At 33.6% G+C, this 18143-nt stretch overlaps 1 protein-coding gene across 1 annotated transcript in view; it reads left to right on the top strand.

The window, feature by feature from the left end:
- PCLO (piccolo presynaptic cytomatrix protein) overlaps nucleotides 1–18143 on the top strand; it is a 296737-nt gene that overhangs the window by 175479 nt on the left and 103115 nt on the right. Inside the window, 3 exon segments of the mRNA XM_006777145.2 lie at nucleotides 2329–4516; nucleotides 8287–8423; nucleotides 14542–14632. Coding sequence (XP_006777208.1) covers nucleotides 2329–4516; nucleotides 8287–8423; nucleotides 14542–14632 — 2416 coding nt within the window.

Raw genomic sequence — 18143 nt, forward strand, 5'->3', positions numbered from 1 at the left:
TCCCACCAGCAGTGCACGGGGGTTCCTGTTTCTCCGCATCCTCGCCAACATTTGTCATTCGTTGATTTATTGATGATAGCCATTCTGACAGGTGTGAGATGGTACCGAATTGTCATTTTTGATTTTCATCTCTCGGATGATTAGTGACTTTGAGCATGTTTTCATATGTCTCTTGGCCTTCTGGATGTCCTCTTTCGAAAAGTGTCTATTTAGGTCCTTTGCCTATTTTTTGATTGGATTGTTTATCTTCCTTTTGTTAAGCTGTATGAGTTCCCTGTAAATTTTGGAGGTTAAACCCTTTTCAGAGAAAGCATTGGCAAATATGTTCTCCCATGCAGTGGGCTTTCTTGTTGTTTTGTTGATGTTTCTTTTGCTGTGCAGAAAGAAATTTTTTTTGTGGTCTTTAAAATCAGTCAAATTATAAGTTACTAAGACATCACTTTAGATTCTTTATTATATTGTCTGCCCGCTTAGACAGTAAGTAATTTAGACTCTTTACTTTTTTTTTTAAACTCATTTACTCCTTAAAACAATAATGTAAGGATAAATATTAAACGTCTTTTACATGTAAGAAAACAGAGACCCAGGGAGTTTAAGCAACTTGCTAAAGGTTTCACAGCTTATGAAAGGCAGAGCCAGGATTAAAATAAGCTCTTAGTCACTATGTTATATTTCCTCTCACTTATAAGAAATATGGTGGAGATTTGGAGCCATCTCCACATTTGTGACTATTTCTATAGTCAGAGTAAAAGCTATTAATGTTGGCAAGTGGAGAACAGCAAAGCTAGTTTGATTTGTGGAGGCTAACTAGGCGAATTCAGTGAGTATGTAACTTCTACCAACCAGTTTTATCTCTTGCTTCCATGACTCACATCCATGGCACACAAAATATTAATTAACACAAGTCATCAATGATTAAATATTTGCAACTCTGGAGGATAATTAGAAATCCCCAGTACCTGGAATGCTTCTTTAATCTAGGATTTCACTAACAAAAGAAAAAGAATTTGACTAAGCCTACTGTCTTGTAAAGTTAAATTAGGAAATAATTCATACATGTATGAGCAATAAGTAGTAAGAACTAGCATCATTTTCTAGTTCACTTTATTAACCATTACTCTTAATTCAATAAATGGTCTTCTTTTGTGGTTCCTCGTGGTTCTGTTTTTTCCTGTGGTTTCATGTATACTCTCATTCTATTCAGTGAAATTCTGAGAAATTCACTTCATGACTCAGGACCTTTAAAATTAATCACAGCAAGTTCTTATTTCACTCTTTTATTTTCTCAATCTTTCGCTTAACAAATATGTGCACCCATTTAATGGATACCTTCAATTTTTAAAAAATTAATTTTTAAAATGTATATACCTACCCTAAAAATACTTTTTTATTCTATTTATTTGCTCCATTCCATAGTTACTATCTTTGTTTTATATGCTTTCTCTCTGCATTTAGGTTCATCATTTACTGTTGCATTAATTGATGGGTGTTTATAATCCTCCTTTGGAGGAAAGAGAGGAGGAGGTACTGGAAGAGATTAAAGAATTTATATGCATATATGCATAACCATGGACACAGATAATAGTGCTGTGAAGGCCTGCAGGGGGTAGGTGTGGAGGGGGTAAGTGAGGGAAATAAAGGGGTCATTTGTAATACTTTCAACAATAAAGATAAATTTAAAAAAAGAAAAGAATAATAAAATAGAAAATAAAAGACCCAAATAGTCACAAAAATATTGAAAGATTAAATGGGAAATTAGTTGATATTACTCTTTCATGGAGAAAAAAAAGATTAAAGAACTTGAGGGTTTAATTTCAAAACATTTCATGATTAGAATAGAAATAACAGCTATTCTAGGGAGTAAAAATAGGAATGGAAAGATTGAGGCAAACAACTGAACTTAGTGGCAAATAGGCATTACCTCTAACAAATATAACAACCTTTAGATAATTAATACAAATATTTTAGAAATACATTCAGTAAGTAATCTTATATTAAATAGGATGGAAAATCAGTTTTTAGAGTTCTCCTAAGGTTCTAACTAAAATATAAGTCTGCCTAGCAATGAGTTCTGTGCTTGATTTCAAAACTAACTTCTAAAGTTGCAGAAGTTAGAGTAATAAAAAGCCAATCTACCAAGAAAGAAAAATAATTTTTCAGTTAATTGCACTTGTGGCTAATACTTAAAATTATATAAAAAAATCTTATATTATACTGTCATACCTAAAACATCTGAAATCATATTTATTTAAATGTAAAGTGTGAAGGTTTTTAATCTTTAATTTTTCCTTGATAATAAAGTACTATATTTTGTTTCTTTAATTATAGACAAAAAGTTCTCAAACCATAACACCCTCTGGCACCCAGAAAAAAGTTAAGAGAACTCTGCCTAACCCACCTCCTGAGGAGACCTCAACAGGGACTCAGTCGACGTACAGCACAATGGGCACAGTTTCCAGGAGAAGGATCTGCAGAACCAACACAATGGCACGAGCCAAGATTCTCCAGGATATAGACCGAGAACTTGATCTTGTAGAGAGAGAGTCTGCAAAACTTAGAAAGAAACAAGCAGAACTTGATGAGGAAGAGAAGGAGATTGATGCCAAGTTACGGTACCTGGAAATGGGAATTAACAGGAGGAAAGAGGCATTGTTAAAGGAGAGAGAAAAGAGAGAGCGAGCCTACCTCCAGGGGGTGGCTGAGGAACGGGATTACATGTCTGACAGTGAGGTGAGCAGCACCAGACCATCCCGAATAGAAAGTCAGCATGGCATAGAGCGACCAAGAACTGCTCCCCAAACTGAATTCAGCCAGTTTATACCCCCACAAACCCAAGCGGAATCTCAGCTAGTTCCCCCTACGAGTCCTTACACACAGTACCAATACTCGTCTCCTGCTCTCCCTACCCAAGCACCCACCCCCTACACCCAACAATCCCATTTTCAGCAACAGACTTTGTACCACCAGCAAGTTTCACCTTATCAGACTCAGCCAACATTCCAAGCTGTGGCAACGATGTCCTTCACACCTCAAGCTCAACCTACACCAACCCCACAACCTTCTTATCAGTTACCATCACAGATGATGGTGATACAACAAAAGCCCCGACAAACTACATTATATTTGGAGCCCAAGATTACTTCAAACTATGAGGTGATTCGAAACCAACCCCTGATGATAGCACCTGTTTCTACTGATAATACCTATGCTGTTTCCCATCTTGGTAGTAAGTACAATACCTTAGACCTGAGAATGGGTTTGGAGGAGAGAAGTAGCATGGCAAGCAGTCCAATATCAAGCATTTCTGCAGATTCTTTTTATGCAGATATTGACCATCATACTTCACGAAATTTTGTCCTAATTGATGACATTGGAGAGATTTCCAAAGGAACAGCAGCATTGACCACTGCATTTAATCTTCATGAAAAGGATCTGTCAAAAACAGACCGCCTCCTTCGAACCACTGAAACACGGAGGTCTCAAGAAGTGACAGATTTCCTAGCACCTTTGCAGACTTCCTCAAGGTTGCATAGTTACGTGAAAGCAGAGGAAGATCCAATGGAGGATCCTTATGAGTTAAAGCTTCTGAAACAGCAGATTAAACAAGAATTCCGTAGAGGGGCGGAGAACTTAGACCACCTTGCTGGTCTTTCCCATTATTACCATGGTGATACTACCTATAGACATTTTCCAAAATCTGAAAAGTACAGCATTAGTAGACTCACACTTGAAAAACAAGCAGCAAAGCAACTACCAGCAGCCATACTCTATCAAAAGCAGTCAAAGCATAAGAAATCACTAATTGACCCTAAAATGCCAAAATTTTCACCTATTCAAGAAAGTAGAGACCTTGAACCTGATTATTCAAGCTATATGACTTCTGGCACTTCTTCTATTGGTGGAATTTCTTCCAGAGCAAGGCTGCTTCAAGATGAAATCACTTATGGCCTCAGAAAAAATATTACAGACCAACAAAAATTTGTGGGATCATCTCTTGGCACAGGACTAGGTACATTAGGAAATACCATACGGTCAGCTCTGCAGGATGAAGCGGATAAGCCATACAGTAGTGGCAGCAGGTCCAGACCTTCTTCCAGGCCTTCGTCTGTCTATGGGCTTGATTTATCAATAAAAAGAGATTCTTCCAGTTCTTCTCTAAGACTGAAAGCTCAAGAGGCTGAAGCTCTAGATGTTTCCTTCAGTCACGCATCACCCTCTGGCAGAACTAAGCCTACCAGTTTGCCGATTAGCCAGAGTAGAGGAAGAATACCAATTGTGGCCCAGAATTCTGAAGAAGAAAGTCCACTCAGCCCTGTTGGCCAGCCAATGGGAATGGCCAGAGCTGCAGCTGGGCCCCTGCCACCAATATCTGCAGACACCAGAGACCAGTTTGGATCAAGTCACTCATTGCCTGAAGTTCAACAACACATGAGAGAAGAATCACGGACTCGAGGCTATGACCGTGACATAGCGTTCATCATGGATGACTTCCAACATGCCATGTCTGACAGTGAAGGTAAATTGGCCTCAGAATTCCTTGTTACTCTCAAAACTCAAACTCTCATTTTTCTGCATGTTTAATCTTCCTTCTCTAGGGATGTATTGTATTTTTCTTGGTTTGTCTTTTGCATGTTTACTTCAATTTTTTTTTTTTGTAAATGGAAATTGTATCTTGTGTATAGATTTAATAGCATGCTTTTCTTTACTTCTTTTTAGATTATTCTTTTATTGGTGTTTCTTAATTGCTTGATTTGTTTGATGTCCTCTTTTACAAAATCATTATCAATAATTGTGTCAATAAAATGGTCATTCTTTAAATTCATAATTGGCTAAAATAGTTGGAAATTTTTTGTTCTTTTTAAAATTGTCAGTTTCTTTCAGTTTATGAAGTTATTAAGGTTTCGAGCCATTAACTACTATCCTGCTAGACTTTGTAATAGAAAATTACTTATGTCATTTTTGTGAGACTAGTATTTATGAATTCAGATAATATCCTCATCTAATATTAGTATAATGCAGAATTCTATAATTCTTCTTAAATTAAAGGTTTGTATTTTATCTCTCATTATGAATACCATAATTGCCAAGTCTGTACCTTTGCATTATATACTAGAAAACAACACAAAATATGACATTGACAATAAATAATTTATCAAGTATATATAAAGTATTTTTTATATTTACAATACAAATTTTGTACAATGCTTTTATGAGTTTACCTAGTTGAAGCTGAAGCCCTCCAGGTCTACCTGTTTAGTCCTTTCCTTGACTTTGCTTTTTGCATCATCCCTTTTTTTGCCCTAAATTGTTTAACTGCTTTTTCATATTGAATAAGTGATTTAAGGCAAATATATACCTAACTAAAAACTAGCCTATGGTGTTTTTGTGGTTGTTGTTTAATCATATAGAACCATAAATACCTTAGAAAGTTACCTAGTCCAAATCTAATTTTGAAGATGAGGGAGGAGAGGTACAGTGATGTAAAGAGGCTTGCTCATACCAAGAGGACTTGTGATTCTGGATCACGAGTCCTCTGTGGTTTATTTGGATGTAGGCATGGTTTTGAGTCATGGAAATAAAATATTTTTTATCAAATAAAAGTGTATTACTTCATGCCTTTGGAAACTGCAGAGCACTAAGCTAACATGAATATCTCCCCTTTTGAGTCCTACATTTTCTTTGAGAACTCAGAGGAAAATATATTTTCATGAAAAGGATTTTCTTCCTATTTCTGTATCTAGCCAGCAATATGATTTTAGAAATTCAAATCTAGATTTGAAAAGGACTAAAGTAATCACTAGATCTGGAGGACAAACTGCTTTTTCTAGTGAAATTCCAACAACTAATCACTTTCTTCTGTACTGGCTATTGTAATGACCAGTTTGAATGAATCTAAATAGAATTAAACTATTCATGTAATAATTGGCTGTGAATAATGTAGATCCCAAAATAGCTTACTTGTATTTTACATTTAAGAATACAAGAAAATATCAATCAGTCTAAAAAAGAGGAATGTTTATCTCTAGCAAATTATTTAAATTAATTTGGAAAATGCTATTATAAAATTTAGTTTTTAAGTGCAGAACTACCATGGCTAATAATATAATTGTAGTTATAAATAATTGGCATTTATATCTAACTTACTATAAATTATAAAGACAGAATTTAATATGAAAATAGATTTATTCAATCAGGATTTTTTCTTGGTGGTTCTATAAATTCCTATGAAAAGCATGATAGACATCCTAGTTTACACATAGAATTAGTATAAGAAATATCCATCAAAGTATATTATTAGAATTGTAAATAAATTGACAAAATTTGAAGTAAGCTGGGATTCTGCCTTATTTGTATAGACACAGCCAAGAAAACAAGTTTTAAAGGATTGTATTTCAAATGCAATTAGCAGAATTATATATTCAAGTGAAATCATGTATTGCATTATCCAATATATTCATTTATTAAAAACAGTATAGATTATTTTTTCTTTTCATAATAAATATAAAATAAATATATTAAAAAGTAAGGTAAATAGTGTTGATGTTGGGACAATCATAAAATTTTAATCTGATGATTAGATAATGGATTTGTTTTCTATTTGCTTATATAATTTTATTACGCTAAATATTTTTTCATAAATGTAGTTAATTCATATCTAATTAAAACTATGAAAAACCATAAATATCCGGTAGATTATGAGAAATTATTGTGTAACTATTAATAAAGTCCAAGGGATAATTTAATATTTATTTTAAAACATGCATATTATAATTAAGATATTTAACTTCTTTCTTTAGTTGATGGCTAATTTTTCTGTTTTATTCATTTCTAAATATTTATTGAACGTTATGACATTTGCAAGGCATCGTTTTTAGTGTTGAGGGAAGGAAATAAAAATCAAGATATGAGCCTTGCCCTCAAGCAGCTTAGAATCTAAGAGGGGAGATCAGAGAAGCACATATATAACCACAGATCAGGTACATATCAGTGTATTTCATCAAATCAAAGACTGACTGAAGTATGACACATTTCTCATCTTCTGTTTTGTTCTGTTTTTGGAAGAAATCTTGTGGTTAATTACTCCCTTTGACCAGGATCACAGGAGGTAGAAGTAAGTAATGGTGCACATGCTGTGGGTTTGCAGCCCTGCTAGCAAAGAAATGATAAAAATTGCCTTTAAAAAAATCATGGGAGAAGGTTTTGAAAGAGAAGGCAATGAGGTATGCAGATGTTAAACGAAAGCTATAGTGTGATAGAATTCAACAGCGTGGCACTGTAGAAGCTCAACTCTCCAGAAAGAATAGACTGATATCATCGCCAACCAATCCTTTAGGATGAGCACCTGAAAAAGCTGCTCCATCTCCCATTTAGGAAGCAACAAATACTTCCAAAGACTGTTAATTACAGATCTTTTAATAAGGATAAAACTTTATACGTATAAAGTTAAATTCTGTATATTAGGTAAAATAGAATTTTTGGTCACGAAATAATAGCTTCAAGAAACGTTAGCAGTACTAAGAACTGAAGTAATAATATGTACTTAAAAATGGTTGTATTTTCAGAAAAGTATTTTAAGATGTCAAGTTTTGTTACATTATAAGTACAAAAGAAAGCAAATTAACTCTTCAATCTAATTCCTAGATCTCACAAAAAATAATTGTTTTATTTTTAATAAAAAATTCTAAATGACATTTTTTTTTAATATTAGGCTACCAGATGATTATGGCACATATGTTCCTAGCAATAATATCTGAAATCTTTGTAGAAGTAATGTTTTCTTTTATTTATGAATGTCATAAAAGCAATGTTTTAAAAAAATACCCACTTGATATTCAAAGCCAGCAGCCACATCTATATATGTACTTGTTTGATGTGATAGCGGGAAAGGGACAAAATCTTCTGTATTTGAGGAATACATTTCCCTTAGACTAGAGATGGGCGATGGGAGGAGGTGAAGAGGTGGGAACTAATGGTTGAATAAAATGACTTTTAAGGAATGTTCACTTCTTTATTTCAATTACTCTCTACATTTTTTTCCCTTATTTAAAACCTACCTTTGTTTTGTTTTGTTTGGCTCTGAGGGGTTGCACAGGTGTGTAGATGATTTTTTTTCCTAGGTTATTCCATGACACATATTTTTTAAACATAGTATTTGGAATGGTTTTGCTCCATTTGGAGTTGTATTTGAAATGCATGAATGGTGAACAAGCCTGGTGCACATCCGTTGCCCTCTATCATTTGTATTAGTTGGGGTTACAATGTTTGATATTTCCTTGGTCCCCAAAGCCTACCATCTGCGTCGTGAAGAAACAGATTGGTTTGACAAACCCAGGGAGTCTCGTTTGGAAAATGGACATGGTCTGGATCGAAAACTGCCAGAAAGATTGGTCCACTCTAGACCACTCAGTCAACATCAAGAGCAAGTAAGTACTATATTAAGCAATCTCTTTGAGATTTATACTGCCCTCCCCAAAAAATTCACCCTAGAATAGTCATAATTAGACTAAAATGCATGAAATTTCCATCATTAAAGTTCACAATTTTAAAGTAGTACGTACTTTACTTTTTCAGCCACAATTGACCTTGCAGCATAGCTGTGATTCTTCTACCAGGCAATTTAAGTGATTCATCCCTCCAACAGACACCGTTTGTACATCATACCCAACACTGTACAAGGAGAATACCTAAAGCTCCTAAAGAACTTACAGAAAAGGGGGTGAAATAGATTTGGGTACTTTCAATATTTCCAATAGCAGTGTGTTCAGATGTTATGAATAGCAAATAAGATGACCAAACCAAGTTAGCTGGGGACAGGGAAGGCTTCCCTTGGGGAATGAAGGAAACATATATTAGAGTGTATTGAATGGAAGTGTTTTGTAGTCATTTTTGTCTTTTATTATCAGAACTCACATAAAGTAGGTGTTATTAATATCTATTTATAGATAAAGAAACTGAAATGTAGAGATAAATTTCACAATTAGCTAAATATGATTCCAAAAGGAAGTTATTCACTTTAGAATAAATGATGTAATATTTGGGTTAGATTTTGAAAGATACATAGGAGATCAACAGTTGAATAAATTGAGAAAGATTTCTCTAGTAAGCCAAGTGGCTTTCAATGGTTGCCTAACAGATCAGATATTTGCAGGCTGTTACTCATAATCATTAAAACAATCACAACAGAGGTACTTATTTTACATACATTAACTCCCAAATCATCCTGTCTGATTCATTTATGCAGAAGACAACTATGTTTTAAACAAAAAAGAACCATATGAAATTACTATAATTTATCTCAGTGTTTGTCACATTAAGGTATAAAAGAAAAGACTTTTGCATGAACAATAAGTACTGTCCAAAAGATAATGTTTATATGCTTAGATTTGGTTTCCTCCTAAGCAATTTCTGTTTTCATGGACAGATTTCTAGCTGTTAAATAGAATTTTCTTTTATCAGATATTTCATGTGTTTTGTTTTCCTATATGCTATTACATTTTCTAGAAATTTTGGGATACTTCTCTCTGTGTTGCAAATATTCTTTCTTTTTAATTTTTGATATCTTTAATAAGTTTTGGTTTAGGGGTATGTTACCTCTTTGCACATATTAATAAACTTCCATTTCTTTGTACTTCATTTTAAAGTATCAGACTATTACATATTTATATTTTCCCTAGCTTATCTTGAATTGTATTTATAGTTGTATTTCAGTCTCGTCAAATAGATCTGGATGGGGAGTAATAAAAATTAATAAAATCATTCTCAATATGTTTTCAAAATGTAAATTTACATGTTTTCATCTATAGTTACTAAATTAATTTGTAAGCTAAAATTAATTTCATTAAATGTATTTTAAGAATCTCTTCATAATTATTTTGCCTTACCTATCATCATTTGTTTCTTTGAAGTTTAGCATTTCCCACAAACCTAGATCAAGTCACTGAAAGCACAAATCCTAATAAGATGAAATACATAAACTGGAAAGGTAAAAAAAATAGTGGCTTTCATATAGTTATTTCCTGACACTACTGTTTTCATATATACTCAGAATAGTCTTGTCCAACGTATTTATTCAACTAATATTTTTGGAGAATACATATTAAGAAATCTGTGTCCGCCTCAAAAATATTTTCTAAAATTCCTTTCTAATGTCTGTAGATAAAATATTAATATCTCTAATGACACTTTTACTCCTCATTTTGTTACTAGCATCTATAGATTTATGAGTTTGATCCACTGAGCATGTAGTACATTATATTTATAATAAATAAATATATATATAATAAATATATTTATTATAAATAAATAAAAGCCTAAACGACCGTTAAAACCGGTCAACCAGCCGGTGGCTATAACATGCACTGACCATGATGGGGCAGATACTTAACACAGGAGCTGCCCCCTGGTGGTCAGTGCACTCCCCCAGCCAACCTCCCGCAGCCAGCCAACCTCCTGTGGTTCCTCCCCCTGGCCACCCTGATCAGCTGGATTGGCCCCAATTGGGACTGGGTGAGACATCTCCAATCAGCTGGGAGGAACCCCACCTGTGCACGAATTTGTGCACTGGGCCTCTAGTGTTTAAATAGTATAATTGGAGACCAATATAACCCCCAAATTTAAGAATCACTTAATGAGTTTTTTGTGCTTTTTAATAAAGTAGAAAATGTAAGGATCCCTGTTTGGACTATAGCTAGGTAAGCATAATAGATTGATGTGTAATTTTTTTGCTAAGTTATATTTTATATTTTTATAATTTTTATATGTTCATTTTGATATCTAACATGCAAAAATAAAACTAAATGTATTTATCAAAATTGCAAATATATAGAATTATAAACTAGTTATAAAATGAACAACCATATAACCACCACACAGGTCAAGAAAGCAAACATTGCCTGCCTTTGGAAATAACAATGTGCCCCTTCCAGATTGTAATATTCAACACCCCCGCCCCCCGAAAAAAACAAAAAACACACAACTATGTTGATTTATGTAACAATAATTTCTTTGTTTTTCTTTATAGTTTTTTTCTAAATAGAAGCTACCTAAAAGACAACATATCTTATTATTACAGTTATATAAAGTTCAGAATTTATGCCTTTTTGCATTGATATTTATTGTCAAATACCGTTTTACCCCTTAACTGATTATAACTATATTTTGGCCTAGAGAAAATAGCAGAATATCATTCTCATTTTATTCACTTCCTTGCATCTCTAATTATAAAAAGGTAATATTGAGCTCTGCATACCAATAAATCCAGATGCTTTTTTATAAAAAATATATTTTATTGATTTTTTACACCAAGGAAGGGAGAGAGATAGAGAGTTAGAAACATCGGTGAGAGAGAAACATCGATCAGCTGCCTCCTGCACATCTCCTACTGGGGATGTGCCCGCAACCTAGGTACATGCCCTTGACCTGGAATCAAACCTGGGACCTTCCAGTCCGCAGGCCGACGCTCTATCCACTGAGCCAAACCGGTTTCAGCAATCCAGATGCTTTTATTTGAAAACATGCATAATAAAAATTTATGCTCATAAAATGCTCTGGAGGCAAGAATAATAAAATCAAGTTGACTAATTCAAATACTAATTTATCTTTTTAAAATATTCTATGTGCAACATACATTGGAGACATACACATTTTTATTAGACTCAAAATCATTAACTACAGGAGTAAACCAAATCTGCAGATTCATATCATTTTCTTTTAAATATACATATACATATACATATAGATGTATACGTATAAATATAAACATCACATACATATTCATTTGGAAATGCAACTGCTTTGTGAATTGAGCAGATTACTTGACCTCTTTTTTAAAAAAATTTTCCTCAGTTACTTCATCTATAAATAGGACTAATACCCTTCACAGGATGGTTATAAAGGTCAACACTTCTTATTTGTTTGTCTGTTTGCTTATTTTTTATGGGAAATGGGTCAACACTTCTTGACCAGGACAAAATGCCTCCACTCTGCACTAATGCCCACACCTACAGTTCTCATGTAAATTGCTATATTGACATATATTAAGCTCCTCTGAGCAAGTCACTCTTTCTCTTGATTCTGGGTTTTTGAATGCCTTTTTTCCTCCACCTGAATGATCTTCCACCTCTCTTCGCTTGGCTAACTGGACACATCACTGAGGTCCCCATGAACATGACCCATCTTACAAGAAACCTTCCTTGATACTACCGCTCACACCTCCCACTAATACAGGGCAAGTGTTCTTCCAATAGTTCTGCATACATCATGTCACAGCTGTGAGCTCCTAGACAGCAGGGATTCCCTATTCCATCCACCTCCGCACATATACAGGGTTTAGCACAGTGCCTGGGACACCAAACGAGCACTCTTTATACTGAACCAAGCATGCCTCACTTTGAGGTGAAGGAAAGTATGAATGTCTGCATTAACAAAAGATATGTTAACACAAGTGTTATTTTGTAAGTACGAAGGCTCATTTCATGAAAATGATTCCTTTTGAAATCTGTGTAAGGAGGCTAGAGGAAGAATCCTTTTTTTTCTGGGAGGCAATAGGTCATAGTTCTCTCAATGCCCCACTTACTTTCCATCGCATCATTTTCTCCTATTTCCTGTGTTTCTCTTCTCTTCTCCTCCTTCCATCCCCTAATCTGCATTTAAAGATCTTTTTTACTAAATTTAAACCATGTGCATTGGAAATTCTACAGCTATTAAATATAACAACTCTCTTAGTGCTGTAGAAAAAAGCACAGAGTCATCAAAAGACAGTGCTATCAGACACTGGCCTCTCGGGGAGACACAGGTGCCACTACTTGACACCAGTCCTGCCCTCTGGCCTTGCTCCTGCTCTTTCTTATTTGGCAGAAGCAACACCTTCCCTGACACGCCAACTGCTGGAGAACTCACTCAACATTCACCTGCAGTGGTTAGGAAAAAGCAAAGATCCAGCTGGGCCGTGCATGGGCGACAGATACCTCTGCTTTCTGCAGACAGTCACAATGATCATATTTGTGGCAGGTTAGTGTTTCTGGTTGATTAAGTGAATTCATAAATTCATAAAGGTAGTTGTAGACAGTCTCTGAAACTACAGGAGATTCTATGAGATGTTCTGAAAGCAACATTTATGATAATGATGTTTAACATCCCTTCTACCAACATCATCTTAGGTACAAATTGAAAGGCCATTCTGGCTAGCTGGTAAAGCTCTGATGAAAAATTTGGGAAACCTTACTACTCTTCTACTAAGGGTAATAGATGCACTAAGAGATTATATCCACTTGTTACTCTGGAGAAATGCAAAGAACAGCAACAGGCAAAATTATGTTTTCTTAGTTTCTTTTTAGGCAAGTGGGAAAATTATTTTTTAAAATATGATACATCAATTTAGAAGATATTTGAAATAAGGTAATATCCACCAATTTGAATGAATTATCTACAGCACTAAAAAAGTTGTTATATTTAACAGCTGTAGAATTTCCAATGCACATGGTTTAAATTTAGTAAAAAAGATCTTTAAATGCAGATGAGGGGATGGAAGGAGGACAGAAGAGAAAGACAGGAATTAGAAGGAGAAAATGATGTGATGGAAAGTAAGTGGGGCAGAGGAGAGAAAGTAAGAGAAAAGAGGGAGAGAGTCAGAGAAAACAGGAAGTGAGAGGATGAAAGAAGGAAAATGTACCCTCAATTGTTACGAATATACATGAGGTTTTTAGTGGCTTGCAAAGTTAGTATTAGTATAAATTACCAAGATTGACTGATTCTATTGACCATATATTTTTATAATCTTGCAAACAATATTTTAGTTTGTAGGATTGCAAACAATATTTTAGTTTGTAGGATTCATGTAATATTCCTGGACTTAACAGGATTCTGCTGTTGTTTGGGAAGTTTCTATATTCATCAGAGATTTGATTAAGCTTATTCTTTCCTGAGGAGAATTAAAACTAAAGGCTTTATTTAAGCTTGTATTTTTTCAATTTGTATTTTACTTTTAATACCTAGAATTCTAACAGTTTTACAGCTGGATTGACAGATTAAAACCGCATGAGTATTCCAATGAATCTTTCTACACCAACTGCACATCTCTTTGGTTCAGAATTCTATTTAACATTTCTGTTTAGTATTCCCACATACTTCTTTTTTTGAGTCCCCTTTTCCCTCCTTTGCCTCCTTCCACCCAGCCCCTGCCTCACCCCAGGCCTTCATCTCACTGTCTCACTATTGTCTGTGTTCATAGACAATGCATAGATGCACATATGTTCTTCGGTTAATTTATTTTCCCCTCTTCCCCTTCCCTCTGAGATCTATCAGTATGTTCCATGCATCCATGTCTCTGGACCTATGTTGTTTGTCAGTTTCTGAGACCATAATGAACACTGAAACCAATAATATTATTTTATAGTGTAAGATGCTTCAATGGTGAGCATTCCAGAAACTTGCATTATGTTTTTATTGACTGACTCAATATGCTTTTTAAAAGTGTCTAGTTCTGCATATTGCACTTTAAGTGTCTTCACGTTGATTTTTCACCTTATCACGTGTATGTCTTAGATTATGCAGATGAATGGGAAGACGGTGCACTACATCTTTCCTCATGCAAGGATAAAAATAACAAGGGACTCTAAGGATCACACAGTTTCAGGTAAAGAAAATCAAACCATCCAGTCCTCTTCATTTTAATGTCAAATTGATATATTGGATAACAATAAATTTTAGAAAACACGTTTTTGTCAAAAATTTTGGAAAATTTCAAAAAATAATCATGCTATACATATGAACATAAAGAACAATAATGGCATTCTCATTAATATGACAAATTACTAAATGGTACATATTTAGATCATTATTTTCATTAGCTGCATTTTTAAAAGTGTACATGGCATTATAATACTCCATAATTCTTGCTCTATTGTGTAATATGGTCACTGATTTTGGGACTATAAAACATTCTTACACAGGAAGTAAAAAGCTATCTTGGGGTCTTCGAAGGAATAAATTTCCCTATACCTTGAACTTCATCAATTATGCCGAGTTTTTGTTTAACTGTGTTCTTCTGTAAAACAAAGCTCTTGATGTAATTTTTGTAAATGATTTATTTTGAAATAATTTTGGACTCTGAGAAAATAGTACACTTAGTTCTTTTTCCCACCCTTTACCCAGCTTTCCTACAATTCACATCTAACCACAATAAGATGATCGAAAGCAAGAGTTAACATTGGTATGATACTATTAAAACACCCACAGATCTTATCTAAATTTTGAGTTTCTCCACTCAACCACTAAGTTTTCCTTTTTCTGTTCCAGGATTCAGTTCAAATCTCACATGGCATTTAGTTACCACACCACTTTCATCTCCTCCAATCTGATAGTTTCTCAGTCTTCCATTGGCTTACTGACTTTGATGCTTTTGAAAGAAAATAGACTTTTATATTACAAATTTAAATTTTTTTATTTAAATCTGAGTCAAAATATAAATTTTGTCAAATTTAATAATTTTAAAAATATAAGTACTAACTACTATATTCTTGAATATATTTTTTTCTGTTTCATTAAAACTATACATCAAGAGAAAATATTTGTAAAGATATATGTTCTTATATGTGTATATACTATGGATATATGTATAGGTGACATCAATATGGTTGATGTGCTAGAGGGTTGTTTTTTGTAGGACTGAGATAACAAAGAACAAAAAGAGGTATTTTTTTTAATATACTTGCTATTGTTCCTGGCAGATTTTATACCAGGAAGCATGTGTGTATAGAACAGGTTTTGCTTTGAGCAATTTTTCTCTCTTTATTTTCATAGAGAATGAATCGATTAGAAGGCTAATGTTCTTTCCCTTTTAAGATTGGGTAATTTGTCTTCCACCAGAGACAGATAATTCAACCTTTATAGTTTTATTGTGTGCAGATTGTATTTTAACTACTAATGAAAATTCCAGGGCTGAATCTTAACTGTTTTTGTAGAAATAATTACTTGCTACAAACTATTTCAGTTCCCTCCAGCTCACAAGGCAAAACAGCATAATACTTTCCAGCAATGCCAAACATTATTTTTTAAAATAGAAATATTCAAACCATTTTTTACTAAATCATTAGGACTCTATTACAATGTATTTATTTTTAGCTCTATTGTTATTTGTATACTATATGAATCATTTTATCAACTGGTTATATTTTGCCACTCATTATTTTAATTTGTTTGCTTCTGCTACAATTAGGAAAAATGTTTTAAAATATAAGAATAACAGAAACAAGAGCTATTGATTTCTCATAAGTATTGAAGTCTGAAAACTAAATTCAGTTTTATCAGTATATAGATTTTGCAGAATGAGAAATGAAGATTATTGTTTTGAATATTAAGTTTATTAATAGTATACTATGTCATCTCTCTGAATGTCCCATTTTCTTCTGATATTTCCCTAAAATAATTCAAATATTTTCCATTATATTACCCTGTATTGGTTACCTTGTATTGATTATTACAGGGTAAATATATTTTTCAGGTGTCCTTAGGTCAAGTGATCTCAACCAAGCACAAGGCAGCAAAATGGAGAATAGGTAATGAATTTTAGAATCAGAAAGACCCGAGTTGAGGTTCAGCTCTATCACTTATGTAAATTTTGGTAATAACTTTGCTCTATAAGAACAGTAAGACCAGTTCTATGAATCTCACATAACTGCAACTGAACCTAGTGCAAATCTTGTACTTACTACACTCCCAACAAACGTTATTTCCCCTTCTCGTAGACATTATCAGGGAAAATAAGAATAAAATGTAAAGTTTAAAAAATGAGTCTTTTTTACTTAGTACTCTATCTTATGGCTCTAGAAACACAGCTGTTTGAAACAAGCCAAAAATATTCTTCTGGCTTTAAAAAAAAATATTGCTTAAATGGTTCCATAATGGACTGGCTACATCTGCAAGGCTAGAAAGGTTGATTAGCAAGTGTAATACTGAAGAACATAAAAAATGTTTAGCTTCAAAAAATAGCAATGTCTTCTATGGAAATAGTGGCTCATGTTCTATTTATCATTAGTTCACCATCTTAGTGGGCTTTCAGGAACAAGAGACAAATGTAACGGATCTCACTGGATCTGAGTCAATAGCAATACCAAATGTGGGTAGCTCTTTATGTTATTATTTTTCCATCTTTAATAAGGTATAAAGTACGTATCATAAATGTACACATTGTAACTACACAAATCAATGACTTTTAGTGAATTTATGAAGTTGTGCTACCTTCTCCACAATCTAAAACACTGGTTTAGAATGTTTCAATCATTACAAAGTTCCTTGGAGCCTGCTAGCAGTATCAACGTCCAACACTCCTCTCCCAAACACAGGTGAGATTTGCTTTCCGTCTCTGTAAGTGATTTAGAGAGATATGTCAGTATTCAGAATTGAGATAGAATGGTAGCAATAGTTTTATATATCTTTTCCAATATTAGGAAAAAATAAATAAACCCTCATGTTCCACCTCAATAAAAATACTGAAAACACAGTTTAGCCACCCTCTCTGTTAAATATGCTTTAACATTTTTCAAAGAATAAGAGATCACATAAAGGAAATTTACAATAAATAACTATCTTCCTTCGATGAAAAACAGGTAGATATTTGATATCAAATATAGATTCAACCTTAAACTAGATATGAGGCAGATACAGGAAAATCCTATGCAAGAGTTCTGCTTCCAAGAATTTGCAAGATATTTGAAATGGAACTGATACACAAAAAAATAAATATTAGAAACTGTATATTGAAAATTAAAATATGTGCAACAAAATATGAGTAAGTGCATGCATGTACATGTACAGTTTTTGTACTGTATCTCTTCATTTTCTCAAAGAATTTTATCTATGGTGTAGATAAAACATCTCTTTCCATTTTCTCATGTAGATTTTCATTTCTGTTTCCTCTTAGAGGTCTCAAAATCTCTTAGCTGCCAGTAGCTAAATGCACGTATCATTCTCACCCCTCTTTGTGTATATACATAAAATGTGTGTGTGTGTGTGTGTGTGGTGTTAGATGGATGGATGAATGGATAGATAGATAGATAGATAGATAGATAGATAGATAGATAGATAACCAGATCCTTTGTAGAATATAATTGTGGTGAAAAGTATAAAGATTAAAATAAAAGCCATAT

Source organism: Myotis davidii, unplaced genomic scaffold (genome assembly GCF_000327345.1).
Source record: "Myotis davidii unplaced genomic scaffold, ASM32734v1 scaffold49, whole genome shotgun sequence".
Taxonomy (NCBI): Eukaryota; Metazoa; Chordata; class Mammalia; order Chiroptera; family Vespertilionidae; genus Myotis; species Myotis davidii.